At 54.6% G+C, this 27,162-nt stretch overlaps 2 protein-coding genes across 4 annotated transcripts in view; one reads left to right on the top strand and one right to left on the bottom strand.

Moving 5' to 3' along the window:
* Positions 1-257: 257 nt before the first annotated feature.
* MED8 (mediator complex subunit 8) lies at positions 258-10,546 on the bottom strand. Its single transcript, XM_036753289.1, has 7 exons — positions 10,468-10,546; positions 8,326-8,444; positions 7,486-7,630; positions 7,095-7,235; positions 6,898-6,979; positions 6,248-6,499; positions 258-1,147 (listed from the first exon to the last, which is right to left on the bottom strand). The coding sequence occupies exons 1-7, from the start codon at positions 10,471-10,473 to the stop codon at positions 1,083-1,085; spliced, it is 810 nt and encodes a 269-aa protein (XP_036609184.1). The 5' UTR covers positions 10,474-10,546; the 3' UTR covers positions 258-1,082.
* A 71-nt stretch (positions 10,547-10,617) lies between these two features.
* Positions 10,618-27,162, top strand: part of SZT2 (SZT2 subunit of KICSTOR complex) — a 77,737-nt gene continuing 61,192 nt past the window's right edge. For all 3 annotated transcript variants that reach the window (XM_036754611.1, XM_036754612.1, XM_036754610.1), the window contains exons 1-11: positions 10,618-10,657; positions 10,868-10,993; positions 11,088-11,267; positions 11,466-11,636; positions 15,955-16,086; positions 16,353-16,491; positions 16,740-16,846; positions 17,138-17,348; positions 17,433-17,603; positions 17,753-17,987; positions 19,759-19,888. In XM_036754611.1, the coding sequence (XP_036610506.1) occupies positions 10,637-10,657; positions 10,868-10,993; positions 11,088-11,267; positions 11,466-11,636; positions 15,955-16,086; positions 16,353-16,491; positions 16,740-16,846; positions 17,138-17,348; positions 17,433-17,603; positions 17,753-17,987; positions 19,759-19,888 (1,623 nt within the window). In that variant the 5' untranslated portion in view covers positions 10,618-10,636. The remainder of the gene's footprint in view (positions 10,658-10,867; positions 10,994-11,087; positions 11,268-11,465; positions 11,637-15,954; positions 16,087-16,352; positions 16,492-16,739; positions 16,847-17,137; positions 17,349-17,432; positions 17,604-17,752; positions 17,988-19,758; positions 19,889-27,162) is intronic.

The following is a 27,162-nucleotide window of genomic DNA, read 5'->3' as shown; positions in this document are numbered from 1 at the left end:
GGGCAGGGCTCCAAGGCTGCCAGCCACTGAGAAATGCTTCTCCAGTCATGTCACCAACATCTGCCAGTTTCCTCATCCGAAAAATGGGGCTAAATCATACCCACTTCCTAGATCTATGAAGATCAAGAGGAATGCTTGTAAAGAACTTTGCATATCATAAAGTGCTATGGAAATGCTAGCTATTATAATTTTTATCTGAGGCTCTGTTGAGATCTGTGGAGACCAGGCTGCCCCACAGTAAAATACTGACACACAAATCACTTTAATGCTTTTTTTATTCTGATGATACACAAGGGACCCAGGAGGGATTCCTGTGGTACCCAGGGCCAGCTATCTGCCCAAAGGGAAGCCCTGGAGAGGAGAGAGCTGGAACAGCAGCATTCCTGTGGAACAGGCCCAGCACAGCATGCAGGAAGCCAGGCAGCTGACATGGCAACACTCCTGGGCCCTCTTGCTGTCACTGCCTAAGAGCAGGTAGGCAGAGATGAGGGGAGACCCCTCAGCCCTCCCCCTCCCCAGGCACAGATCCCACACCAGATTCAGGTCAAAGGTGGAGCAGTTTGCCAAAGGCCCTGAGGCTATCTCCTCCTTGGGTGCTTGCTCAGAGAGCAGGAGAGAAAGCTTTTTTCTATTTAACAACGGGACAGTCCTGTTCTTCACACTGGCCTGTTCCATCAGCTCCCAGACTAAGACTGGGATCCCTGCCCCACCTTCTCTTAACAGCTGCAACAACTGCCTCTGTCCAAGGAAGCCTTCATGGAAAGGGCCCCAAAGGCCAGGGACTGGACAGGCCTTGAGGGTCAACCAAACCCAGCTCGTAGGGCCAACACTACCTTCTAGGCTGGACAGGTTACACAGATGCTTCCCTGAGCCAGAGTGAGGCCTCAGCCGTCAGGAGTCCTAGGTGATCTTAAGGTGGAGGGAAAGCCTTGCAAAGGTCTGGCCTCTGAGACGGGGTGTGCCTGCAAGGGGCTCTGTCCATGGACGACCTCTGTCCCTTCAAAAGTAGGCCCAGGCATTCAGAAAAGGAGAGGGCGGTCCAAGTGGCTGAGGAGGCAGAGTGTCAGTGGTGGGTGGGCAGCTCACCGCTGGTAGGGGTGCATTGAAGCTGACTTGATGTTGGTTTTGATGCCACTTGGCATCTTACCTAAAGGGAGAAGCAGCAGCATGGGGTTAAGCAGACCATGTTCAGGCTCTACCCCCTCTACCCCAATGGTCATCTCCAAGCTCTTCTGGCCCTCATCCCTGGGCTGAGGCGCATGTGTTTCTCTGTCATTACCTGTCCCTCAGTGCCAGGACCACCAGGACTCCAGGTACAGGATCTTGAAAAAAGCTCAGCATAGAGAAGCAGGGAGGGTGGAAGGTTTGGTGCATTTACACACAGGGACACCTATCTCCTGTGCCCTCAGACATGGTCCAGACAGGTCTGCGAGGCAACCTTTCCCGATAGAAACCCTGCAGCAGAGGGGCTCACTCACAGGCAATCACCAGGATGGGGGTGGGGGTCACATGGAAACAATGAAACGGGCAGATTGTAGGTACTCCTGGGGCAGGCCCTGGCCTCAAAGGATCTCCAACACCCCCAATGTGTGGCTCTGATCCTCCATTTCCCTGGAGGTTACCCTCCCGAATCTGCGCAGCCACACATCGTCACGCTGGACTCGAACTCTTGAGCTGAAGTGAAGTGAGCGAACAGGAAAGGGAGGGAGGGAAAACACTGGAGAATGAACAGGCAAGACATACTCTTCTCTGCTGCCAGAAAAAATGCCATGGCCGGTGTCACGCCATTATGAGGCACAGAGAAAACATGCCTTATCTCCTGGGCCAGATAATCTAGCCCAGGGGTGTGCCTTACACAAAATGCCTGCAGGACAGAAGAGGGTGGTAGACTATGGAGGTGACCCAAAAAGGCAGGGACCACTCCACTCAGTCCATGGCAGTCTGTGATAGGGAAAGGAAGGGGGCAGGGAGCCACTGGGCTCAGTCTGGGATGACCAGATTCCAAGAAGGGTCAGACAAGGAACTGGCACTGTTGCTTGGGGAAGATGAGAGCCTGCCAGCAAGGAAGGTTCTTTGTAGTAAATGTATTTGAAACAGGGAGTCTGCACCAATCTGTAACCAGAAGAGCCATTTCTTGGCTAGTGAGTGGTCAAAGGACATAGGCAGCAGTGATCAAAGGACGAAATGCAGCTGGCAACAGCCAAAGTGGAGATGGCTCCACTGTCTGCCCACTAGACCTGCAAATATGACCTGTACGGTAAACGTGGGAGGGGCTGGAGGTAGGCGGGCAGACAATGGTATCAAGGAAAACACAAGAATGTGGTGCAGCCCTGCAAGAACGGGGTCAGGGATGCCCAAACCCAGAGAGCTGAGGTGCAAGGGAAGCTTAGGTGGGAAGAGGGGTTCTTTCAAGTTATCGGAGTGCATGCTGGGGGAGCTGCGGAGTCCACCCAGGCTAGATTCAGCGATCCTCCTTCCAAGCCCATACCTAGGGACACCAAAGAATGTGAAGGAGCCGATGCACACGTATATTCATAGCAGCTGTTTGTGGCAGCAAAGAGCTAGAAACAAGGGAGTGCCCACCGACTGAGGATGCTACAGGAATGTAATAGAATACAGCTGCCATAAGAAAGGATAAAGGGATGGATCCAGAGGAAACTGAGCACTGCCGGTCTTATACTCTATCATCTATGATCCAGCTAGAATGGCCTCCTGGCTGGTTCCCAGACATGATACTCCATCTCCTATCTCCAGGCCTTTTCCCTGGCTGTGCCCCATGCCTGGAATGCTCTTCCTTCTCATCTCCACCTCTTGGCCTCCTTCTCCTTCAAGACTCAGATCAAATCTCACCTTTGATAAGAGGCCGTTCCTAGTCCCCCCCAGTTGGTAGTGTCCTCCCCTCAGATGACCTCAATTCCATTTCCCCTGGATACAGCTCGTACGTGCACAGTCATTTCTACGTTATCTCCCCCATTAGACTACGAGCTTCTGGAGGACAGGGATTGTGTTTCTGCCTTTCTTTGTATCTCCAGAACTTAGCACAGTGCCTGGCACACATAAGTGCATGTTGATGCAGGATGAAGTGAGCTGAACCGGGAGAACAAGTTACATAGTGATGACAACACTTCAAGGAAAAAGTACTTCCAAAGACTGAAAAACTGACCGATGCAATGACCAATCCTTTCAGAGGACTGCTGATGAAACCCGCTGCCCCGCTACTGACTCAAGTCAGAGGAGACACTGGTTTTCAGACAACAGCCGATGGATGGATCTGCTCTGTTTGACTCGGTTTGTTACAAGGGGAGGAGGCTTCTTGGGGTGGATTTTGGGGTGGTAATAAGGTTTCCCTCCCAAAAAGAAGAAAAGGGTGTCAATGAAATAACACAAACCAGACCTAATAAAACCTTAGTTTTATAGACAATCCTTTTTCTGTTCTTCATAAATATATGGAATGTCCGTGTCCACTGGAATTTGTCAAGCTCATGATAACAAAAAATCAAAATTAAAATCCTGAAAAAACTGGAGGGAAAGCGGAAGGTCCGAGAAGGGCCCAAGCTGCTCCTTTAGGTGGATAGGCCAGTGCCAACAAAACAAAAGAATGAGAGGACAAAAAGAGGGTGCTGAGTGGCCTTGGCTGAATTCAAGGCACCAAGTGCACCTGGTGAACAAACCCAGCAGATGAGAGTGCTGAGCGACTGCCAGGGACGCCTGAAAGGCTGGAGAGGGATAACAAAGAACAGGAAAAGGCAACTGTCCTGGTTTTCCAAAAAGGTTAGAGAACAGATGAGTGAGGCCAGTGAGCTGCGTAGGTTCCCGGGAAAATTCCAGAATGGTTCATTTAAGGAGACAGTGAGCACCTAAACAAGGATTTGGGGATTGGAAGAGCCAGCTTGGCCTAATCGAGAACAGGTCATGCCTGATGAACCTCATTTCCTTTTTACAGAGGATTATTTAAGTGGTACAGCAGGGAAGGCTATAGACATAGTTAACTAGATTTTAGCAAAGCGTTTGACTAAGTGTCTCATTATCCTATGAAAACATAGGTGAGATGAGGCCTAGACCACAGCAGGATCCAGCTAGGAGGGGCCTGAGAGTGCAATGGATTGCTCTGCTTTGCCCGGGGGCTCGAAGGATCACACCACCTTTCTGCGTAACCTGTATTTCCAATAAGAGTGTGAGCTCCCGAACAGCCGAGACTCATCCTTTCCTTGGACCTTGGCAGAGGGTGCTTCATGTAGTAAGCTTCAGTCATTTTACAGCTGAGGACACGTGGGCCCAGCGAGAAGGCACCCTGCCCAGGGTCACAGGGCTAGGCTAGGAATGTCTGGGATGGGCTTAGCACTCTAGTTTTCCTGACTCCATGTCCAAGGAGCCCTAGCTTCTTGGAGCCTCCTGCTGAGCTAATACGAGACTAACTCAGAACGAGCAGAACAGCTGCAGGTCAACCTGGCAGGTGTCCAGGGGAGCTGCCCTGAGGATCTGTGCTCAGTTCTGGACTGTTCCCTCTTTCTATCAATGATTCATCTGAAGACAGCAGAACATGGTGACCAGGGAGCCGGACTTGAGAGTCATCGAAGACCTGGATTCAAAAGTCCTACCTGCAATGCTAAGTATGTAAACTACAATTATATTAAAAAAAAAATAAAGCTACAATTGCTGTCTGGAATTTCTGCTCCCACTGGTGACTCCTATGGGGAGAGGTCCTGACCCCTGACCCCGGAGGTCTCCTGGCCTCCAGCCAGAATCATGTTTTGGGTGCCCTGGACAGCTGGACCACAGCCAAGAGAGGCAGGATGAAAAGGCTGATAAAGGGGGTGATATACTTCCCAGACAGAATTTCAGAGCTGGAAGATCTAGCTAGTCTGAGCCACACCCAGAAGGAATCCCCCGTTATAACATTTGCCCCAAAGGGGCTGGCTGGCCTCCACTAGAAGACTACCAAGAAGGGAGAGCACTGACCCCTCATCACCACCCCCAGCCCCCCACTGTGGGAGTTTTCATTATAAATTAGCAAGCTTTTCCCGATATCCCACCTAAATTTCTCCCACTGCTCCTGGTCCTGCCCTCTGGGATCAAAGAAATCTAACCCTACCTTCACATGACAACCCTTCAAACTCTTACCCATAATTCTCACATCCTGCCCCTCCCCCCAGATCCTGTACCATGACTGGAGGCCCCTCCCACCTTGGCTACCCTCCTCTCTGGAGGTTCTTAGACTTCTGATATATCCTTCCTAAAATAAGGTGCCCACACAAATTCACTGTTGATGAAGCTGTGAATGGATTCAGCCATTTCTGAAAATAACTTGAGAAAGAACCAACACAGTAACAGCTCACACAGTGAGGTGCTTTCCCTAAATACGTAATCTCATTAGATCCTTCCAGCAGTCCTGGATCTTACAGGGGACTGGCCCATGGTCACACGGCTCCTAAGTCAGATATGAACCCAAGCCTCACTCCACAACACCAAGAAAAGGCCCCAATCTGCTCCTTCCTTTTGACCCAAAGACATCGCTACATCACACATCTCTACTGAGGACGAAGACAGTAAAAGGTCCCCTGAATAGCCCCATATCCACCTCTATGCTCTCGGTGACAAGACGCAGGTGCCTGGCCCCTGAGCAAGCCCTAGTGTGTGACTGTGTCAAATTTCTGTTCCATGAAAATGAGAAAATATAAGAAAATCAGAGAAGGCCGAAGACCCCTGGGGCTGTTGCTGAACGGGACGACAAGAGAAAACTGCAACCTCAGCATGATGGCAATGACCCATCTTGGTCCCAGAGGGCAGATGATGAGGCACACTGAACTCCTTCTTCTTTGGGAGTGGGGGGAGTCTCTAGCTACAGAATATGTGGTCACTTCATCTGCTGGGACTTGAGTGATTTTTTTCTCTGTTCGAAGTGAGGACTCAAGAGGGAGGCACCATGTTGGGAGATGGATGAGGAATGAAACAGCCAAAGCAGCAACAGAAAAGAAAGCTAGACCAAGCCGTCCTCTCTTCCCTTCTTCGTCACCCCCCTCCTCAGGCCCAGAGCAAGCACAGTGCTCCCAACCTTGAGCCCTGGGTGCTAAGCCTGAGCTTTCTGGGCAGCCTGCAAACAGCCTGCAGACCAGGCTGTGTAGGTACACTTCCCAGACAGAATTTCAGAGCTGGAAGATCCAGCTAGTCTGAGCCACATCCAGAAGGAATCCCCCGCGTAGGCACTGCACTTTCCTGCCTCCATGTATTTGCTCACTGCTCCCCTTACCTGGCTGGCTGGCTTGCGCCATCTGTACTCCGCTGAGCAGGGTGCTCTGCTGCTGGCCGGATCCTCCTGTCATCTGAACTTGCTGCATGCCTGAAGCTCCAGCCAGGAGGGTCCCTGCCCCAGGCTGGCCTGGCTGGCCGGGGCCACTGGTGCCAGGAGGTCTCCAGTTGGACAGACCCTTACCAAAAGCAACTGCAGCCACCAGGGCGTTGGTGTCTGTGGGGTTGAAGGTCTGTTTATTCTGACGGAGACCTAGAAAGGAAGGCCAGGACACTGAGCAGCGGGCCTTGGCAGGACCAGAATCACCGGGCCCGAGAGCCTGAGGAGACTTCTGACCACTCCAATCCCCTAAGCCAGCCCCCAGCTCAGGCATGGGAGCAGCAGGTTCCGGTGGTGGCCTGAGACCAGCACACACGGGCTCCCATGAGGGCTGTTTGACAACCCTCGGCCCCAGTGGCTTCACCATCCATCCAGGTCCACTCTCCACATTTGCCTTCCTCCATCCCTGTCTTTCTGTCCTCTCCAGGATTTGCTGCCATGCCCACACTGTGTCCCCTATACCTCCACTTTCCGTGTCTACGCCCCCTTCCCTCCTTCCCAATCTTCCCTCCCCTGTGATGACTGGCTCTTGCCTTGCCAGACACACGCACCTCCACTTTCTGATTCTCGTTCCTCTTTGCTGATTTTCTCCAGTAGATTTGAGCACATTTTATTCAGGGTCTGAATTTGCTTCTGTAAAACATCCAGATGCACTGAGGTGAGCAAGGTCAGGCCTGAGGGCTGCCTGAAGAATAGACTGAAGCCACGCCTCCCAGGGGCCCCCAGGCAGGACCTCGGCCTCCACTACCTGGGCAGCATCTGTGCCGATTCGAGCTGCATCTGTCGTCAGCTGCTTCTCCTGCTCCTCCACCTCTGGGTCTGGTTTGGTTCTCAGGTGGTCAGGGACCACCTCATGACTGAAGACAGGAACCCGGCCCTCTGTCTGCCGCTGTCATAAGCACAAAAGGCTCGCTGCATTAACTATATCCTCTCCTCCAGAAGAAAGCACTTTGGGCCTTAGCCCATCCATACCCCAACAAGTACCCCAGAGCAAATGCTACCAGCTAAGTGGGGAAAGGGAGCAAAGAGCCCTGGTTGCTGGCAGCAGTAGGAGGGAAAGTCTTGATAGAAGCTGGAGAGAATGTGCTGCTCAGGGTGAGAGTGATCCCCATTGTGCCCTCCCAGGCCCCCCTTCTCACCGTGAGCTCTTCGTCTCGGTCCGGGGACAGCACCAGGGGAATGATAACCTGGTTCCGGAGCAATGGGGTCTTCTCGTGCTTGAGGACCTTGTTGAGGGTGTTCAGCTGACCAGAGAGCAGAGCGAAGCTGTCCAGGACTGAAGGCCTAGGTGGGGTGCAGGAGATGAGAACAGGGCCTGGCTGATCCCTCAGGGAAGCAGCAGCTTCCCAAGAGCCCTTCAGACAGAGCTACAGATGTAGCCTTAAGATTCAAAGCTGCAAAGACCCTTCACACCCAGGCCCACCCACAATAGATGTACAATCTGGGACTTGAGTCAGGGGTTTCCTGACGTGGCTATGGGAAAAAAAAAGGCTGTCAAAGAAGCCAGCAGGGCCTGACACACAACCAGGCCATGCTGGGCCTCCTCGGGAGAGAAGTTCTATGGATCAAGGCCCTGTCTAGGCCAGGCTGTCTTCTAAAGACCTCTTTTAATGGCTGGGCCTCTGCTTGCCAATAGGGACACAGTGGGACTTCCCACAGACTGGCCTTCCTGCAGCATCCAAAGTAAGAAGGGCTGGGAGAGAGAGGAGAATACAGATGCATCCTTCTCATTGTCTGAAGAGCTTCATCCTCCCTGGACACAAGTGCCTCAACCCCTCTGCAGCCCAGAGCTGCACCAGAGGAATGAGGGGCGCAGGGCCCCCATAGCACCTTCAGCAGTGCAGGCCCAGGAGCCGGAGGGAGGAGGAGGGGTCACTCACTTCCCTTACAGGCCCCAGGGTCCAGAAGCTGGGAGACTAAACCACGTGGCCAAGGAGGCTTCCAGCCTCCTGCTGGGCTCCAGGCCCACCTGCCCTTACCAGGTGAGCCGGTCATACTCGTTCTCCAGCTTGCAAATAAAACTTCCCAAGGAGCTTTTCAGATCCGCCACTTGATTCAGCAGCGCGTCCACTGACGCCTCCAGCTGCTTCTCTTCCCTCTGCATGGACAGAGACCAGCCAGTCAGCGTAAGGTGGTCAGGGCCCAGTGTGCCAGATGCGGCTCAAGACTTAAGAGCCCACGGGGCACCTGGTGTTCAACAAGAAGACAGAAGCCCCAGGAAGGGGAGAGAAGGAGGGGCTGGCAAAGGCACAATTCTCACCCCCATTGCACAAGGTTGTCTTTTCCTTCAGAGTCCTCTTGGGGTACTAATGGGCAATCCCAGTCAAATCCCAGGACAGGGCCCAGAGCCCCTGGCCCAGTGAGGACCTGCTGCAGAAAAGCCAGGAGAGGAGGGAAGGGGTGTCTGTCCTCTCCCCCAGGGTCTGTGTGAGGGATGCTGTCTGCCCTAGCTGTACCACATGGAGCCACGCGTCAGGGCTTCTGGAACAAGAGGGTCCCCTGAGGGCCAACGGGCAGGGAGTGTGCCCCAGGCAGGAACGAGGCCACAGCTGGAGGCTGTGTGGGCACCCCATCCTGAGCCTCTGGGGACCAAGGGGAACCCGGGTGCTCCCACACAGAGACGGGGCAGGATGGTGGGATCACCCAGAGGTGTGGCTTAGGGGCCACCCCGGTGCCTGCTCCCTGGCCTGCATTCCTCCTGCCCCATTAGCTTATCAGAAGCACCTCATTCCTCCCGAGGCTTGACGCATCCTGGCATCCTTATCTGCCCTCCGTGGAGCATCTGTACCTGCCAACTATCCCGGGGCCCTGCCCACGGGGACCCCTCCTGAGGCAGCCCAGCCTGGATGCTCCTGCCCCCACCCCCGGGGCCCATCGGTCTCTGTCCCCTCCCACAGGCCAGGCTTGCTTTCTCTGGTTCTGCTTGTTCGTAGGTCTGTGACGTAGCTCCCCCTCCCAGGCTGTCCACCTCGGAGCATCCTCCTTCCTGTCACCCCTCTTCTCATTCATCATACCTCCTGGCCAGCCCCTTCTCTCCTCTGACTCAGGCCTGGTCATATCCCGCCCAGAACACGGCAGTCTGCTGAGGGGCCTGGCGGGGGTCTGCCGGCCCCCCCAGGAACAGGGGACCTTCCCCCATCAGACTGGGAGCTCCTGAGGGGCAGGGACCTCTAGCACCACCTTCGCACACAGAAGGAGTTTAATAAATGCTCCACTCGTTCATTCACTCTCCGCTCCAGTCTATCCTGCGCTGAACTTCCGTGGGACCTTCCTAAGCAGGGATCACCAGGGACCCCGTCCACCCCGCCCCCCACGGCCTCAATGACTAGAGAATTCCCTGGCCCGGTCCATGACCCAGGGCCTGCCCTCAAGGAGCTTCCATGGTGGGGGAGGGGGGCCTTTGTGCTCCTCCGTGCTCCGCACAATGGTCTGCACCTGTTGTTGCCACTCATCCAGCCTCCCTCCACACCCCACTGGAGGATGGCCCAGGGTGCAGACACTCCTCACGCTGGCGCTTAAAGCCCTTCCTGGCCGGGCTCTTACCTACTTTTCAAGGCTCATTATGGGTGATCTAACGCGGGGCAGGCAGTCCAGCTAGACCAGCCTCAACAACGCATCTCCTGCCTCCTCGCCTTTGCCTCGGCAGACCCTCCTTCCTGCAAGCTTCCCTCCACTCCCCCCACTCCAGGGCGCCCCCAGCCCCCGTGCCCCCTCCCCCTTCTCTGCCTCCCAGGGCAAAGGAGGGCAGGCTCGCTGTCTCGTGGTAGACCCAGGCCCACCGTTTGACCCTCCCTAGGCCTTGGTTTCTCTATAGGTAAATTGGGGGCAGGGCAGGGAACGTCGGGGCCCAATCAAGCGCTCTGCAAACCCTGAGCAGTGGCTCCGTCCACATTACAGGATAGTCTCCTGTGTATGCGCTACTACGCCGTGGAGGGACCCCCTCCCCCGCTCCTCTCCGACGCCTCCGGCCCCTCTTGGGCCTAGCCTGCAAGGTCTTCTCCACGGAGATCCTCCCCCATACCCTCAGCCCGGGATCTCGGACCCGAGGCCGCCTCGCTTCACCCCCCCCCCCCCCCGCCCAACCCCCATAACCCCACCACGACCCCCAGCCCAGCCCTGACCTGCATCTTGTAGGCAGGAAGAATTTCACGCCCGGGGATGCCGCCCTCTAGCTTCCGCTTCCGGAAGCACCGTCATCCAGCCCCGCGACTTTGCAAGGAACTTCCGGCGCGACGACCAAGCGTTTCCGGGTCACGGCGGGTCAGAGGTCATCCCGGGGATCCGACAGCCATGGCTGCGGAGCCGGCCGAGGTAAGGATGGGGCGGGTGGTCCGGGGAGGGGGGCCTGAGATGCCGAGCTCAGGGAGCGGGGTGCGGTGTCTGCGCTCGGCACTCCAGGTCCCTGCGTCCTCGGTCGGGGAGCCGGACCGCGCGCCGGCGCTTCCGGCAACCCGGCGGTCAGTCCCCCTCCCCCGCCCCAGTGAGCCCCCGGCGGGTCCCTGAGGGTCGAGCTCCCTGCAGGTGGACGAGGCCGCGCAGGTCTTCCTGCTCATGCGCAAGGGCCACCGCATCTCCCGCAACGTGCGCCTGGCCTGGTTCCTGAACCATCTCCGCCAGCCGGTCCGGGCAGCCTCGGCCGAAGAGCTGGTGAGTGGGGGCGGGGCAGGGGTCCTGGAAGGGGGCGGGCGGGCAGCCCCCCGCCTCCCGCGGCGCCCTGACGCTCCTGTCCCGCCCCCCACAGCTGCGCTCCGAGCCCGAGCTGGCCGTGCTCAGCGTCCTCCCGCCAGGCTGGCAGCCGGACGAGCCGCTCGGGCCGCCGGGCCGGGCGCTGCTGCTGGTGCCGGCCACGCGCGTCACCTTCCTGGCCTGGCGCTACCGCTTTGTCATCGAGCTGGACCTGAGCCCGTCCACGGGCATTGTGGTGAGGCGCCTCGGCCCCCCACCCCAACCTGCCCAACCCTCCTGGGGGGGCCGCTGACAATCCCCCTGCCCCTCATCCACGGGTACGGGGTGGGGGGGAGTGCCCTACCCCGCCCTACCCAGGAGACCTTGACAATCCCCTGCCCCCCCCCCAGGGTCCGATGGGCCCCCCCTTCCTCTGACCTCCCCACCCTCCCAGGATGACTCCACGGGGGAGATTCTCTTTGACGAGGTGTTCAGGGCGCTTTCCCGATGCCTGGAGGGGCTGCTTCGGCCTTTCCGAGTCCCGGGCTCCTCCATCACCTTCCAACCGGAGATCTACGTGACCATCCAGGCCTATTCTTCCATCATTGGCCTGCAGTCCCACCAGGTAGGGAAGGGCCGGCCACTTCCACACTCCCCGCGGGCCTGACCACCAGCGGATGAGGCTCCTTTGTCAGCATTATTGAGGGCTAATTCACTGCTGAGAGTCTGAGGTGGGATTGAATCTAGGGTCTGGACTAAAGTCCACCTGGCATCTGGGCATAAAGGTCTTAGTGCTGTCCTCACCTGGTGTGTCTCCCATCCTCCCCCCATGCTCAGGTGTCTGACAAGCTTGGAGTCAGGACTCTGGGTTCAAATCCCACTTCAGACGCTTCTTAGCAGGGTGATCCTTGCAAGTAACTCACCCACTCAGCCTGCATGGCCTCACTGTTAGAAAGAATGTGGTTAACAACAACTCTGACTCTACAGAGTGCTTGTGAGGATCAAATGAGATGATGCATTTAGGGCGCTTCTCAACCCTTTAGGCACAATATTCTGAATTCTGTTTCTTAAGCTAGCCCTGGTGACATCTGGCTTTTGGCCTGGGCTTGCATAGTTATGCCCCAGTGGGGATAGCTGGGGTCTCTGGCTCCAGACAGTCAGACAGCCCCCTGCTCACCTGACCCCCCCCCACACACACACACAGACTCTTGTGTCAAGCCCGCTGTCCTCATTGCATGGTTGGATCCCATGCCCTTACTCATCCGGAATCAAGGAATCACCGACATCTGATTCAACCAGATCTGAGCAAGATTTCTCTCAGCCTCCCAGACAAATTACCGTCCAGCGAGGGGATGAGCCCACCTAACCGAGCACATAGTAAACACCTGCTGTGTGCAGGGGGATCCAGCCAAGGGAGTTGGGAAAAGCTCCTTAAAGGAGATGGGATTTGAGCTGAGTCTTGAAGACAGGCAGGCTTCCAGAAGGCTCAGGTCAGAAAGGAGAGCTTTTTTACTTAGGATGAGTCGCAGCCTGTGAAAAGGCATAGAGGTGGGATGTAGAAGGCGAATGCTTGTATATAGGAAGCAGCAAGGAGGCCAGATGGGAAGTGATGTGGAATCAGTCCTGCAGCTGGGCCGTGAAGGGCTTTCAATGCCAAACAGGAGTTTGAGTTTTGTCATAAGGATCAGGGAGCTCCAGAGGGGTCTTGGGGTCCCAGGGTGTGATAAGGGGAGGAGCATGAAGACAGCAGAGAAGGCTAAGAGTGACTGTACTGAGAAGGATCCCTTTGACTGAGATGACGGAGCCCAAACAGGAGGACGCTCGTGTACTCTAGCAGTGCCCGTGACGAGGGGCCAGCAAGGGTGATGGCTGTGTGAGGAGAGATGAGAGAATGCACATGGGCAATGCAAAGGGTGGATCAGCACGGCTTGGTGACTGGCTGGCTCTGGGGAGTTGGTGAGGATGGCTGAGGGTGTGAATCTGATTGACTGGGGAGAGGCTGACAAGATGGGCAAGTGAGGAAGAGTGGCCAGCGGCACAGATCATGCTCGAGAGGCCTGCAGAAGGTCCAGGCAGGGATCTGGGGGAGCCTGGGGGATCATCGATGTAGAAACAGTAGTAAAATCCAGGGGGCTGGTGTGGTCATCAAGGGCAGAGCGTAGGGAGTGAAGAGAAGAGGATGCCTGGGGTCAAGCCTTGCTTCCCAGGTGAAGCAGAGCTCAAGAAGACATGGTTGGACAGGAGATGGAGAGCCCCGAGAGCAATGCCAGGACCCTGGGGAGGGAGAGGACACAGCCAGTGTGTGAGGCAGCCAAGAGCTGGGATTTGGCAATTAGGAGATCAGCATGAACCTTGGAAAGTCACCTCAGTTGAGGAGCATGAACGGAAGCCAAGGGTTAGGAAGTTCTTGACATCAACCCAAATTTTGGTCCCCAGAAGTTTTGCTTCTCTCTTTGTTCTTGGGGCCAAGCAGTGTAAGTCTTTAGCTCTCCTGTGCTCACCCCCCCCTCTCCCCAACCTGCTTCCAGCTAAATGTGGTCCTTGGCTCCTTCGTCTCCTGGAAGAGAACCCATCTCCAGTCCTCTTCCTGTCTTGGTCTTGCTCCCCCTTGTCACAACCTTCCTGAAATATGGTGCCAGTCCTGAGTGCTGGCTGTGGCCACCTCCCCTCTTAACTCAGACCAACTTTGAGTTTGCTTCAGATGCTTCCATGGTGAACTGCTGACAGCCCACCAGGACCCCCAGACCTTTCTCACCCATGCCATTTTGCTACTTTTTCCTGTGCTTCTCTTCTACAAAATTCTGGCCATGCTGATGCTGTCTGTGTCCCGTTATTTGAGGGATTGCTGTCCTGTCTGTGGACAAGGGAGCAACTCTCACTGGCCTTTAAGGATGCACCCAGGAACTCCATTTGGGACAAACTCCCTCACCACAAGAGCCATCCTACAGTAAACAAGAGTGAGCTCCCTGTTCTAGGAGGGCTGCAAGCAGAGGTTGGATGGCTGCTGGTTGGGATCTGTCGGGGGCTGCTGAGCTGTCGCCCTCTGTTCCCCTGTCTTTGTGAGCTCTTCGCACTTCCCTCTAGACATTCACGTTGTGTTTTTGCTCTTTGTCTCAGGATTTTGTTCTTGAGATCCTTATCCCTCAAAGACTGGCATTCTCTGTTGAATTTTGTCTTTGAAAGGGGTTCACCTGAAGTCGAGAGATGTGTCTGACTATTCCCCAGCATCCATTCCTTCCTTTTTTGACAAAACCCACGTGACCATTTGGCACAACCTGCTTGTCATTTTAGATCTAGCTGGGAGGGACCTTAGGACTGAGGCCCAGATTTGGGGCAGTGACTTTTCCAGGGTCACATGGGTGCATTTGGATGCAGGTCCTCTGACTCCAAACACAGCCATCGGGTGAAAATCGGACCCTGGGTCTGATTGCCTGGGTAGTGACTCCTCCATCTTCTGAGTGAGGTCTCCTCCTGGGACCAGGTCATCGCTCTCTCTGCCCATGATCTTTGCTGAAACATTCTTCTGTGGCTCTGAGCTTTTCTCACTTGAGTTTGCTTTCTTGAGCTCTAATGATCAGTGATGCCCTGCTCTCCCTCCCTCAGCCAGATCACCTCCTCTCCCAGGTCATAGCTGCTGCCCAGCACAGGCCCCCCCAGGGCCCTCAGTGGCCAGGATTGGGGCTGGATCCTTGGTGTCTACCTTGGATTCCCTGTGGATTGTTCCCCGTGGCCTTGGTCATCAGAGTTGGTTGGTGAGAGACAAAGACTGCTGTGTCCGCCCTCCACTTTCATGGTGAGGACTAGCCTTTTCAGGTCTCTCTCCCTCTGGCAGGGAGCTGTGCTTGGGAATGAAATTCCATTATTTGTTCCTCAGTCCTCTTCTTCTTAATCAGCCGCTCGTTTCCCAAACCTCCCCTTTTCTTCCGAATCCTTTGCCTCTTTGGGCAGCAGTCACTCTCCAGGCATTTCCAGAGGACCTGCTGGGTGCTGGGGTGACCAAGACCTAGTGTCACGGTCCTTGTCCTCCGGGAGCCTACAGCGTGATGGGGAGGTGCATCTTTAGAGGGAGCCACAGCTACCCCTTCTCCTTTGTGCGTCCAGAGGCTTGTTGTGTCTAGGGCTACGTTCAGAATAAAAGAGAATTCATCTTATACATACTTCACTGTGTGATAAGCTTGGCTTTTATTGTGTCTGTGCCCAATGTAAATTCAGGGTAGGAGGTGAGGAGGGAGGATGGGCGGCGTCTCAGCCCCAGGCGCCTGAGCAACTTTTGAGAACTGGCCAGAAACTCAAGGTATCATTGTCCCCTTTCCACCCATGGGGAAACTGAGGCTTACGGAGCTGAAGACACTTGCCTGTGTCTCCTCGGGGCTGCCTGATGCTGGTGAATATCAGCAAGGGAATTCTAGTCCAGGTACCCTCCCAGGGAGACAAGAAGAACAAGTGTTTATATATCACCTACTGTGTGCCAGGTACTGTGTGCTATTTTATTAGTATCTCATCTGATCCTTACAACCACCCTGGGAGGAGGCGGAGGCTGTTATGATCCCATTTTACAGTTGAGGAAACTCAGGGAAACAGATTAAGTAACTTGCCCAGGGTCACAAAGCTAGGAAGTATCTGAAGCCAGATTTGAACTTAGGCCTTCCTCATTTGAGGTTCAGCACTCAATCCACTGCTGCCACTTTGCTGCCCTGGAGGCTAGTCTGACCTCATTTAGGTTTCATTTCAGTAAAGACATGAATGAGCTGGAGAGGGTCCAGAGGAAGGCAGCCAGTGTGGGAAGGGCCTGGAGTTCCTCCTCGTGGAAGGAGTGGTAGCCAGAGCTGGGCATGTTTAGTGATGATTTCCAGGGGACATCACAGCTGTTCTCAAGAGGAAGGGGTGTTAGGTGGAGAAAGAATCGTCTTGGGGTCCTTCTGAGCCCTGTCCCTCCCTGCCAGGTGTTGGTTCAGGGCTATCTCTTGGAGCCTTCTCGGCGAGAGACCTTCCTGCAGCAGGTATATGCCCAGCTCTGTGTCTTTGAGAACAAGGTGGCTGCCACACTCCAGCAACAGTATGAGCCACGGAGCCAGGTACATGGATATGAACTGGCTGCTTCTGTGCCTCTAGGGCACAGTCCAGGCATGGGAGCCAAGACAGGGTTTCTGTGTCCCCAGGGTATGACTCAGGCACATGGTCACAGGCTGGGCACTTCTGCACCCCAGGGCACAGCATAGGCATTACTGGTGGTGGGGAGGGGTCTCTAGGCTGTGGACTTGATCAGGCAGTACTGAGCCATCAGATTGGGCTGCTGTAGGTAGGAGGAGCAATAACGGTGTCTCTCATGGGCCGGGCTTAGGTGGATGCCTCCCATTTGAGCCAGGACCGGCCCCTTGGCTCTGCAGGGGTCTCCATGGTGACAGCTGACATTGGCCTCGTCAGTATGATCCGCCAAGGCATTCTAGCTCTGCAACTTCTGCCATCTAACTCCAGTGCTGGTTAGTGGGCACCGGGGGAAGGATGGCACATGATGGGATGGCTGGGATGGGAGCTCAGGGCTCTCAGGGACTTGGGGTGTGGGTATTTATACCTGAGGGCCACAGCCTGGGTACCTGATCAGCAATAAATGTTTGCGGATCACTGGACTGCTCTGGGGCTTTGGTGATGGTGGGTTCTCAGAGGCTGAGCTCAGGTTGGGGCCTTGGCCTAGCCACTCAGGTGACTGACTCTGCTGCCTCCTCCCCAGGTATCATTGTGATCACAGATGGGGTGACCAGCGTCCCAGATGTCGCAGTCTGTGAGACGCTGCTGAATCAGCTACGAAGCTGCACTGTGGCATGTTCCTTTGTGCAGGTAATTGTTCAGGAGCCCCTGGCTCAGAGGCACCAGGAGTGACTGGGCCTGGGCTGCCTTCTCAGGGTGTTTATCAGCACTCCTGACCTGCCAGCATCAGGTGCTCCACTCTTATCCAGTCCCTTGCCCAGGGCATCAAGTCAACCCATGACATCTTCTGCAAGTGGCCTCCAGCCTCGAAATTGCTGCCTCCCAATGTTTCCCATTCCATCGGTGGAGGCTTGAGGTGGGCCTTGTGGCCCCTGCCTTCAGGTTCCTGCCCTCTCCAGCCTGATCCCTGCCTCTCCCCAGGTGGGGGGCGTGTACTCCTATGACTGCAGCTTTGGTCATGTGCCTAATGTGGAGCTTATGAAGTTCATGGCCATGGCAACCTTTGGTTCCTACCTCTCCACCTGTCCTGAACCTGAGCCTGGCAACCTTGGATTGACTGTCTACCACCGGGCATTTCTGCTCTATTCTTTCCTGCACAGCGGAGAGGCCCTGAATCCTGAGTATTACTGTGGTGAGAAGAACATAAGAAGGCCTGGAGCGGGGGGTGGCCTAGGGGAGGCCCCAGCCCTGACTCCCTGCCCTGCCCCTTCCCCAGGCTCCCAACACCGACTGTTTAATGAACATCTGGTGTCTGCAAGCAGCAACCCGGCCCTGGCACTGCGGCGGAAGAAGCACGCAGAGAAGGAGGTGCCTGCTGACCTGGTCAGCACCGTGTCTGTGCGACTGAGGGAGGGCTACAGTGTCCGTGAGGTCACCCTGGCCAAAGGTGGGAGTCCTGCCAGATCTCCTGGCCAGGGGAGGTGCGGGTCGGTGAAGGGCTCCGGGTCCGGGCTCAGGGCAGTGGGGGCCTGAGTGGGGTGGCGGGGAGCCCCTGAGCCCTTCCCCTCTGGCTGACTCTGCTCCCCTCCCCCAAAGGGGGCTCCCACTTGGAAGTGAAGCTGGTGTTGCTGTGGAAGCACAACATGAGGATTGAGTACGTGGCCCTGGCCCCGTGGCCCCTGGAGTGTGCGGGTCCTCGGGGTACGTGGGTGGAGGTGACCATGGAGGGAGGCTATGACATCCTGCACGATGTGTCCTGTGCCCTGCGGCAGCCCATCCGCTCTCTCTACCGGACCCACGTCATCCGCCGCTTCTGGAACACACTGCAGAGGTGAGCTCCCCTGCTGCTAGGATGCCTCTCCCGAGTCACACTTCTCTGGGTGACCCCTCCCTCCCAGAGGCTGTACCTCACCCTGACCTCTGCCGTGCCCTCACCTTCTGTCCATCAGTCAGGAACCCAGGTTTAGGTGCCCACGGTGTGCCAGGTACCACACTAAATGATTCAGAGATGAACAAAGGCTCACGGTCTAATGAGGGAGACAGCCTACAGATGGCCATGGACAAACAGGATCTCTCCAGGATGCAGAGACTGAAGGCACTAGAATTGGGGGTGGGAGGCTGCCTGTGGAAGAGGAGACTTTAGCTGGGACTCAAAGGAAGCCTGGGAGGCCAGGAGGCAGAGGTGAGGAGGGAGGGCATGCCAGGCAGGGGGCACAGCCAGAGACAATGCCTGGTGTTGGGAGATGGAAGTCAGGGGAGTAAAGTATAAGTAAGAAGACTGGACAGGTGGGAAGCTGCTAGCTTATGAAGGGCTGCGAATGCCAAGTGTCAGACTTTATATTTGATTCTGGAGTTGATAGGGAACCACTGGAGTTTATGGAGGCATGGGGGAGGGTAATGTGTTTGGACCTGCATGTTAGGAAAATGAATTCAGCAGCAAAGGAGATAGATTGGGGTGAGGGGAGTTCTGAGGTAGGTGACCCCCCCCTCCTGGCCTATTGCAGCAGTCCAGGTTTGTGTGAGGTGGTGAGGGTCTTCACAGGGCAGGCGGATGTCAGAGGAGAGAAGGGCGCCTGTTGGGAGGTGATCCCCCCGCTCCAGCCTACTGTAGCAGTCAAGTGTGTGTGAGGTGGTGAAGGTCTGCATGGGGTAGGGGGGAGGGCAGGGTGCGCAGAGGAGAGAAGGCGCCACTTGGGAGGTGACACACAGGCTTTGGCAGCGGCTCAGCTGGTGGGGGAGGGGGGGGCGGGTTGTCCAGGGTGGTGAGCCTGGGGGATTAAGAGGGTGGTTCTGGCTTTCTGTGGTAATAGGGAAGCATGGGAGGGGGAAGATAATGAGTTCTGCTTTGGATATATTGAGTTTAAAAGTCTGCTGGACGCCCAGCATGAAAGGCAGTTGGAGAGGAGAGCCAAGGTCAGCAGAGAGGCTGGGGCAGAAAAGGTAGATTGGAGAATCCTCAGCACAGAGATGGTCATTAAATCTATGGGAGCTGATGAGATCACCCAGTGAAGAGGTCTAGAGGGAGCAGAGTGGAGGGTCCAGGACGGAGCTCTGGGAGATGCCCAAGGTTAGCAGGTGTGCTCTGGAGGAGGATCCAGCAGAGGAGACAGAGAAGGAGCTGAGGAGCTGTCAGATGGGTAGGAGGAGAACCAGGACGGGGTTGGGGGGGGGGGGTGGGGAGGGGCGTGGGGAGGGACGTCCTGAAAGCCTTGAGAGAAGAGGAGTGAGTGATCCACAGTGTCAGAGGCCGCAGAGAGGTCCAGGAGAATGAGAACGGGGGAAAGGCCACTGATTTTGCCAGTTAAGATATCATTGGTATCTTTGGAGGGGGCTCTTTCAGTCAAGCGGAGTAAACTTGGGGTCTCCTGGGCTCAGCTCTGCAAAAGCAGTTAGGCTCGATTTTCTAGGGGAGAGAGACTGGTGGTGTCAGGGTGAGATCAGGGCAGCACTTTGCCTATTTCCAGAGCCTTGGGAACTAACCCCTCTTCTCTCCCCCTGGGGCCACAGGTACCTGGCCACCACATCTGCCATGCAATGCCTTGGATGGGGTCTGCTGTGTTTGGGGGAGAGGTGTCCTCATTCTGTTGCCCTTTCTGTTGCAGCATTAACCAGACAGACCAGATGCTGGCGCACCTGCAGGCTTTCTCCTCTGTCCCAGAGCATTTCACACTTCCTGACAGCACCAAGAGTGGAGTTCCCCTCTTCTATATCCCACCTGGCTCCACCACCCCAGTAAGTTACCCTTGCCACTCCTTTCCTGGGGTGCCCCTCTGAGGCCTTGTCCCTGGGCCCAAGCCCTTGGTGTTTCCTCTAAGCCCTCAGGGCCTTCCCCAAGTCTGGCATGTGGCCCCCACTAGGCCCAGACCTGGGGGACGCTCCTTGTTCTGTGTTGTGTGTCTTTGAAAACTGAAGGGAAACTGACCGGAGGACCCACCAAAGAACTTTAAAAATGCCTATTAGTCAAGCGTAGCCAACTCTGAGTTGTCAGGAGCTCAGCTAGATCCCTCTAAAATCCAGGCCCAAGATTTTGCTTGCATCCCAGGGAGGGAGGCTTGGGCAGCCACCACCAAAGCCACGTTCCTTCTTGGCTTTCAGCCTAGGCCAGCTTCAAGGCTGCTCTTCTCCCCAGTCTGTGGAAGCCAATTGGGAAAACTCTCTGTCCAGTCAAGACTGTCTGGACAAGATAGGCATTTCTGGGAAAGAAAGCTATTTTGTGAGAAACCAAGAACTAACCAACAGGCCTCCAGAAGAAGGCCTTACTCCGGCCTGAGCCTCTGATCTGCCTTTGACTCCTGGCTGACTGTACTAGCTCAGCTCAGGTACCCCCAAAGAAGTTCAGTTCAGTTCAGCAAATGCTTCTTAGCAGTCTGTGCCAGGCCCTATGCTGGGTCCTAGGGCCCCCAAGCCTACAGCAAACTGTCTCTTCTGCCAAGGAGCTGATATTCTGCAGCGGCTTGTAGTATGTGAACAGGTAAATCCATTACTACTTCCTGGAGGAAGGGGATGGCACCAAGAGCTTAGGTCAGGGCAGGGCCCTGCAGGAGGTGGCCCCTGCAAGGACCTTTGGGGGATGCTTAGGACTGCCAGGCGGGAGGGATGGGGCTAGCTGGTGGTGTTGCCTGGATGGAAGTGGAGAGGGCTTAGAGAGGGCATCTAGCCTGGAGCCATGCTGGGTAAGGCTTTCAGAGCCAAGATGAGAAAGCGACACCCAGGGTGCTTCCTTGCCAGCTTAGATTTTTAAAACCTCTCTAGAAGATGGAAGCAAGAGCCAGCCAGAACTAGGAGGAAGATGAGAGAGGAAGTCAGTCCTTCCAGAATGGAATCTGAACTTGGGACAGCCTGTAGGGTTCTTGGAAGGGGCTGGACGCTGCTCGGACAGGACAGATAGAGGGCCAGGCCGCTCCTTACTGCTTAGGCTGCTGACAGGGACTAGGGAGATGAGTGGAGAGCCCCCTCTGCCCTGGCCCCACCCTGGGGGAGCTCTCTCCTCAGCAGCTATGACTTCTGAAAGACAGAGGACAGCTTTTCAGGACTAGAGAAAGGTGGGTGTTCCTTTCACCTGTAGACAGTGAGGTGGGTTCAAGTTGTAAAATTCTAGATGGCATCATTGGAGGGAGCGTATGGCAGAGGAGCCAGTCTGGTGTCACCAGGAAGGAGCTGGCCAAGCAGACGGGACTGGGCACAAAGCTTATGCCATTGCCCTAAGGAATGATTTTACTGACTGAACATTGTAGAAAGACCCTTGGCCCCAGTCAGCAGACATGGACTGCAGTCTCTGAGCTTTGACCCTTTACCCTGGTGTCTGGGACTGGGAGGGGCCACAGCTCTTAGAAGTTACCGGACACCTGAGGTCAAGCATGAGAGATGGGCCGGAGGCCCAGTGTGCCCAGAGGGCAGGCATTTAATATGTAGTTTACATTCTTGTTGGTCACAAATAGGGTAAAGACGTGGACCTAGAGCAAGCAGCTCATCCCATCTGCAAGTGAGCCCTCATGGGGAGGGAAAGCTCTTGCAGTTGGGACATAGGGTCCAAAAGGACTGTGACATTCTGGACCATTGACTGGAACCTTTGAAGATGAGGTTCAATATTAGGCATCAAGGTAAAGTCTTCTGCTTGTGGACAAAAAGTCATCTTGACTAGTAGAAGATGGGAGAGGTGTGGAGAGAGAGCAGTTGGTTTGAAAAGAATCTGAGGGTTTGAGTGAACTACCAGCTGAGTGTGGAAAAAGTGCATTCAGTCTGGGGCTGCATTGAGAGGCGGTGATTGCATGTGCAGCCCTGGGTACCACAGTGATCGAGAGGGTCCAGAGAGGGCAGTCAGCATGGGGAAGGGCCTGGAAGAGAGAAGACTGGGGATGGGAGCTCAGCCTTGTTCTGCTTGGTCCCAGAGAGCAGAACCAGGAGCTGTAAGAGGAGACTTGGAATTGCCCAATTCCGCCTCAGCGTTAATGATGAATGCCAGAAATGAGCCTGGTCGGTGTCTGGACGGAGTGAGCTCCCCACCCTGGGGGATGTATGTTTTAGTGGGGAGTCCTTTCTAGAATGGGTTGGACTAGGTGACAGCTGAGGGAAGCCTCTTCTAACCCGCAGTTTATGATCCTGGATCTCCTCCCACTCTGTCCACCCTCCACACGGTACTAAAGAAGTTTTCCTAAAGGGCACTGAACTTCAGTGGCCCCTACAACCTCTATGGCTGTGGCCTGATCTCAGGCTACCTTCCCAGCTTTATTCTGCACGACTCCCCTTCCCTCCTTCTGCAGTCCAGGCCACCTGGCCGTCTCACTGTTGCTCCCTTGCCTGCCCAGAGCCACCCTTGGAGCATTCTTCTCCCTCATCTCTCTTCTCTGCTTCCTAGAATCCCCCCAACTGCCAGGAACCGTCCCCAGAAAGTTGCCTTGCATGTATTTTGTATCATCTCATACCTACGTGTTGTGTGTGTACATGGAGTAGAATGTAAGGTTTTTGAAGGCTGGGCCAATCTTCTATGGCCCCCAGTAGTGCCTTCATGGGGCCAGGCATCGGAGTTTATGGATGGATTAGTGGATTAATCCTCAGCATGTGGCGATTCTTGTTCCAATTTGGGCTGGGCTGAGGCCTCTGAGGTTTTAGGGCTCCCAGCTTGTATTTGACCTCCAGGCGAGAGAGAGAGACACGTGGATGATTTTTGAGGAGGTGAGTGGTGTGGTCAGCTCTGTGTCAGGAATCTTAGTGAAGGATTGGAGAGGGGAGAGCCTGGAGTCAGGGGACCAGTCAGGGGAGAAGTGATGAGGCCTGGCCTTCTGAGTGGAGAGAAGGGGTTTCAGGCCCCACTCTTGTCGCTTCTGATCATGGGCAGACTCGGCCTAGTTGCTGCCACTTGGGTTCTTTCAAGCAGCATCCTCCCTGGCAGTAGGCTGAGGTTGCTTCTGCTCTGAACCCCTTCATCCCTGTCCCGGGCTGGGGCCCCACTTCTAGGGATCCTAGAAGGTTTTTGCAATTGGTAGACAGTAAGGAAGAAGGGGACAGTACTGAGTTCAAAGTAATGCCCCACATTACAGATGCAGGAGCGTGGCCAGAAACAGGGAGGTCCCTGCTTTCCTGGGAGCCCCAGATCCTTAGGCAGAGCAGGGATGGGAACCATTGAGGCCCCTTAAGAGAGGCCACAGCAAGTCTTCTCATAAACCCCCACTGTTCTGGTTGGACGCCAGGGCACTTCATCATCTTGTCAGCTGTGAGACCTCCATTGTTTGTCCTTCTCAGATGTCACAGCAGGGAGGAGAACTGGGGTGGGACTGGCCTCCCAGGAGAGGTCCCTGAAGCTGGCCTGGGCCAGTGTCCAGAGGTGGCTGCGCCCTCCAAACAGTGTTATGGTCGCTATCCCAGGAGGTTTTCCTCAATCATGGCACTAATTTCTTACTTAAAATGCTTCAACAACATGTTGAGTAGTGGCGTGCCCCTCAGTGGGCCCAGAGGTTGTCCCTTCAGCTGCAAGCAGGTCTGAAGCCTTGGCTAGTCTGCTAGCTTCCTGCCAGGGAAGGAAGTGTTGGCTGTGAATTGGCTTCCTGAGCTGTTACAAAAGCGTGCCTCCCAGCCATGGCTAGCTGGGCAGCTCTGCCCTGTGCAAAGGACATTCCCCACCCCCAGTGGTGGGGGTCACTTTGCCTTGGCCCTGAAGGGCTGTGGGTGCATTTCTCAGCAGCATTCGTGGGGTGTGTCCTGCAGGCCCTTTTGTGGCCCCAATTGGTCTTTGCTCCCGACCCTATCAGGATCCTGTGGCTTCAAGGCCAGTCCTTCAACTTAGCTTTGATGTCACCTATGGCAAGAACTTGCCCTGCCCAGGGCTCAGCTTCAGACACCTCAGAAAAAAGATGGTATTCCCTGCTGTGGAAGACCACAGTCCGCAAGCATTGGGTGCCTGCTTACATGTCAGGCACGCCTGACCATGGGGCATGCCATCTAGCAAAACACCACATACATGTCTAGGCATGTATGAAGTATGTACAAGCATAGAGACAGGGACCGATGTCATTGGCATGTGGAACTCCCAGGTGAGGAAACTCCCCACCCTTGCAAGTTGTCACCCTCATAGTCTCAGAAAACAATGTAGTCACCTAGCCAGTGGGCCAGAGGTGGCACTTGAACCCAGGTCCTCCTAGCCCCGAGGCTACCTCTCAATAGCGGAGTTGTTGGGTTTTTTCCCTAGCCTCTGGGGGATTAGGAAGGGCTTCATGAAGAAGTGGTGCCTGGTCTGAGCTTTGAGGGGAGCACAGGAGGAGTGGAGGGGGATCACATAGAGTAGACGTGGGGTATGGGACCTCTCCTCCTCGTTTTTAAAATTTTTAAATAGCTTTATTGTTGTCTTTTTTTGCATCAGTGTCTCTCCTCCTTCCAGAGAACCCTCCTATATAACAAATAATATTTTTTAATGACAAAAAGAAAAAAAGAAAAAGATTAGCATACCTCCCCAACATATCAACACGTTTTGAGGATACGTGTGATGCACAAGTGGGATGGGGGGCGGTCTTCTCACATCTCATTTCTTTCAGGCCATGCGTGATCCCCCTCACTTTGTCGCATTCACTTTTGATGGGTTGATGGTTCTCCCTATTGACGTTGTTCTCATCATGGTGTCTGTTTTTTTCTTGGCTCAGTTTCTCTGTTCATCAGGCCATGCTTCATGCCCTTCTCTGTGCGCCACCATGGATTCCGCCACTCCCCAATTGATGAGCCCCTACTTTGTTTACAATGCTTTGCTGTCACAAAAAGTACTGTCGTGTAGAGTTTGGCATCTTGGAATTTCTAGATCATTTTGTTTGCATAATTCCAAATTGCTTTCCTAAACGGCTATACCGAGTAGCAGCTCCACCAACAATGCATTACCGTGCTTCTCTTCCCACAACCTCTCCAGCATCGATGCTTCCCATCTTGTGTCATCTTTGCCAGTTTGCTGGGTGTGAGCTAAAACCTCAGGGTTCTTTTGATTTGTATTTCTCTTATCATTAGTGATTTGGAGCATCCTTTTATGTGATTGGGAATAGTTCTTTGGAGAAATGCTTGTTCATATCCTTTGACCACTTACATTGGGGAGAGGCTTTTGGTCTTGTGTGTCCCATCTGTTAATTGTTGACCTCTCTTAGACACCAAACCCTTGTGATCGATGTTCCAACCTTCTCTTCTCTTCTCCACTTCACCCTTTCTCCTCATTCCTGCGCCGTACACATCTGTCTCTTCTCTCCATGATGTTCCATCCCTGGTCTTCACCCTCTGTCCCCCAGAGCCTTTCCTGCTCTCCTCCACTCCAGCACCCTTTCTCCTTAAGCCATCCCTTACTGACTTGTGCCTGTTATGTGTTGGCTTGTCTCTGGCATTTCCCCTGATAGAACGGAACCTCCTTGAGATTGGAGAGAGCCCTGTCATTGAGCCTGGTGCCTGGCACACAGCAAGCACTTACTAATTAGTGCTTGTGGATGCATGGATGACTTGCCTCAATGATTTCCTCTTTTAAGTCAAAAAAACCAAGAATCAGGATAATAATGATGGCACACATTTACATAGTGCTTTAAGGTTTGCAAAGTATGTTACAGATGAGGAAACTGAGGCTGACAGGTGAATTGACTTGACCAGGATCCCACAGTTAGTCATTCAGCCTGATGCAAGCTCAGGTCTGGCCTACTCCAAGGCCAGCGCTCAGCTAGTCTGACTCATTACCAGGGATTGAAATGATGAGGACCTTGTGTGTAAGTAGCCATGCTTTCCTAGAGTTTGTGATATAGGAGAGGAAATTTGGGTGTGGTGCGATGGGCACCTTAGGCTTGGGGAGAGCAGATTTCAAAGGGTCCAGGGGAAGGATCGGCAGGATCCCATGGAGTAAAGTGCTTCAAGGGAGGTGAGCCCAGGAGCGAGAAAGATGATAACGGAGCAGAGTCTGAAGAACAGGGAGGATCTGATGCGGATGCCCGGGGAACAGAGGATGACTGTGACGATGGATGGATGAATTTATTGTGCTCACTGTGTGCAAAGTACCCGGGTAATATGAGAGTTAAAGTAGCATCAGGAGCAAGGCCAAAGCTCGGAGTGAGCTGGGGCTGCTGAGGGAAGCAAGGCAGAACAAAAAAGGCGCAGTCGGCTCCCTTGGATGACAGAGGAAGGAAGGGCTTGGAAACTGACAGAGAGGGCGCTCAGACCATCGGGACCCAAACTCGGAGCCGTGCTGGAGGAGTTCAGGTCTCTTGGCCCAGGGCGATTCCCATCGTGGGAATCAGGAAAAGGGCAGCAGAAGGGGGCAGGACGCGCATCGGGAAAGAGAACTGAGTTTGGAAACTGAGGTGAAATTCTGGGCTGTGATGTGAGCTCTGTGGTTAGCGGCAGGTTGGGATGAGCCGCCTTCCCGGCGCGCCGGCTGCCATCTGCATCAGCCAGCCTCGTTTCCTTTTGTGACAGGGTTACTCAAGGGAGTTCAGGGCAAGGTCATGGGTGGAGTTTACTGGGGCTCTCGTGAGTTCTCCCTCACTGTCCTTATGGAGACAGTGGGACAGGATGGGTTCAGAGCTAGCTCAGTGGCCAGACTTCAAGTAGTCATTCATGAATCAGTGGCAGGGATTCAAGCATTGATTAAGCACGTGCTGTGTGCCAGGCCCTGTGCTCGTTGCTAGGGATACTAAAGCAAAAAGGAATGGGCTGCTGCTGTCCTTGAGCTTATGCTATTAAGGGAGACAGTGTGAACACATACAAGGAGATCGAAAATAGATACTCAGTGGCTTTTTGCTAAGGCGTTGGCAGGTTGGGTTTACCAGGAAAGGAAAGAAATAGCTCATGTAAGGTTACTGAGCACTCCTGAGTGCTGAAGGAGGTCTCCAGTGGAATGTCTCCCAGATCTGTTTGCCTGTTCTGCAACATGTTTCTCACTGACTTGGATAAAGCTTTAGATGGCCTACTTATTAAATTTACTCAGTGCTAATACAGAGATCCAAAAAGATCTTGGGTTGAATCTAATAATGAAAAATCAGTAGTGATAAATGTGTTTATTT

The sequence above is a fragment of the Trichosurus vulpecula genome, chromosome 4, assembly GCF_011100635.1.
Source record: "Trichosurus vulpecula isolate mTriVul1 chromosome 4, mTriVul1.pri, whole genome shotgun sequence".
NCBI classification, from domain to species: domain Eukaryota; kingdom Metazoa; phylum Chordata; class Mammalia; order Diprotodontia; family Phalangeridae; genus Trichosurus; species Trichosurus vulpecula.
Note: the sequence above shows the minus strand (reverse complement) of the source record. Positions and strands in the feature narration are given on the sequence as shown.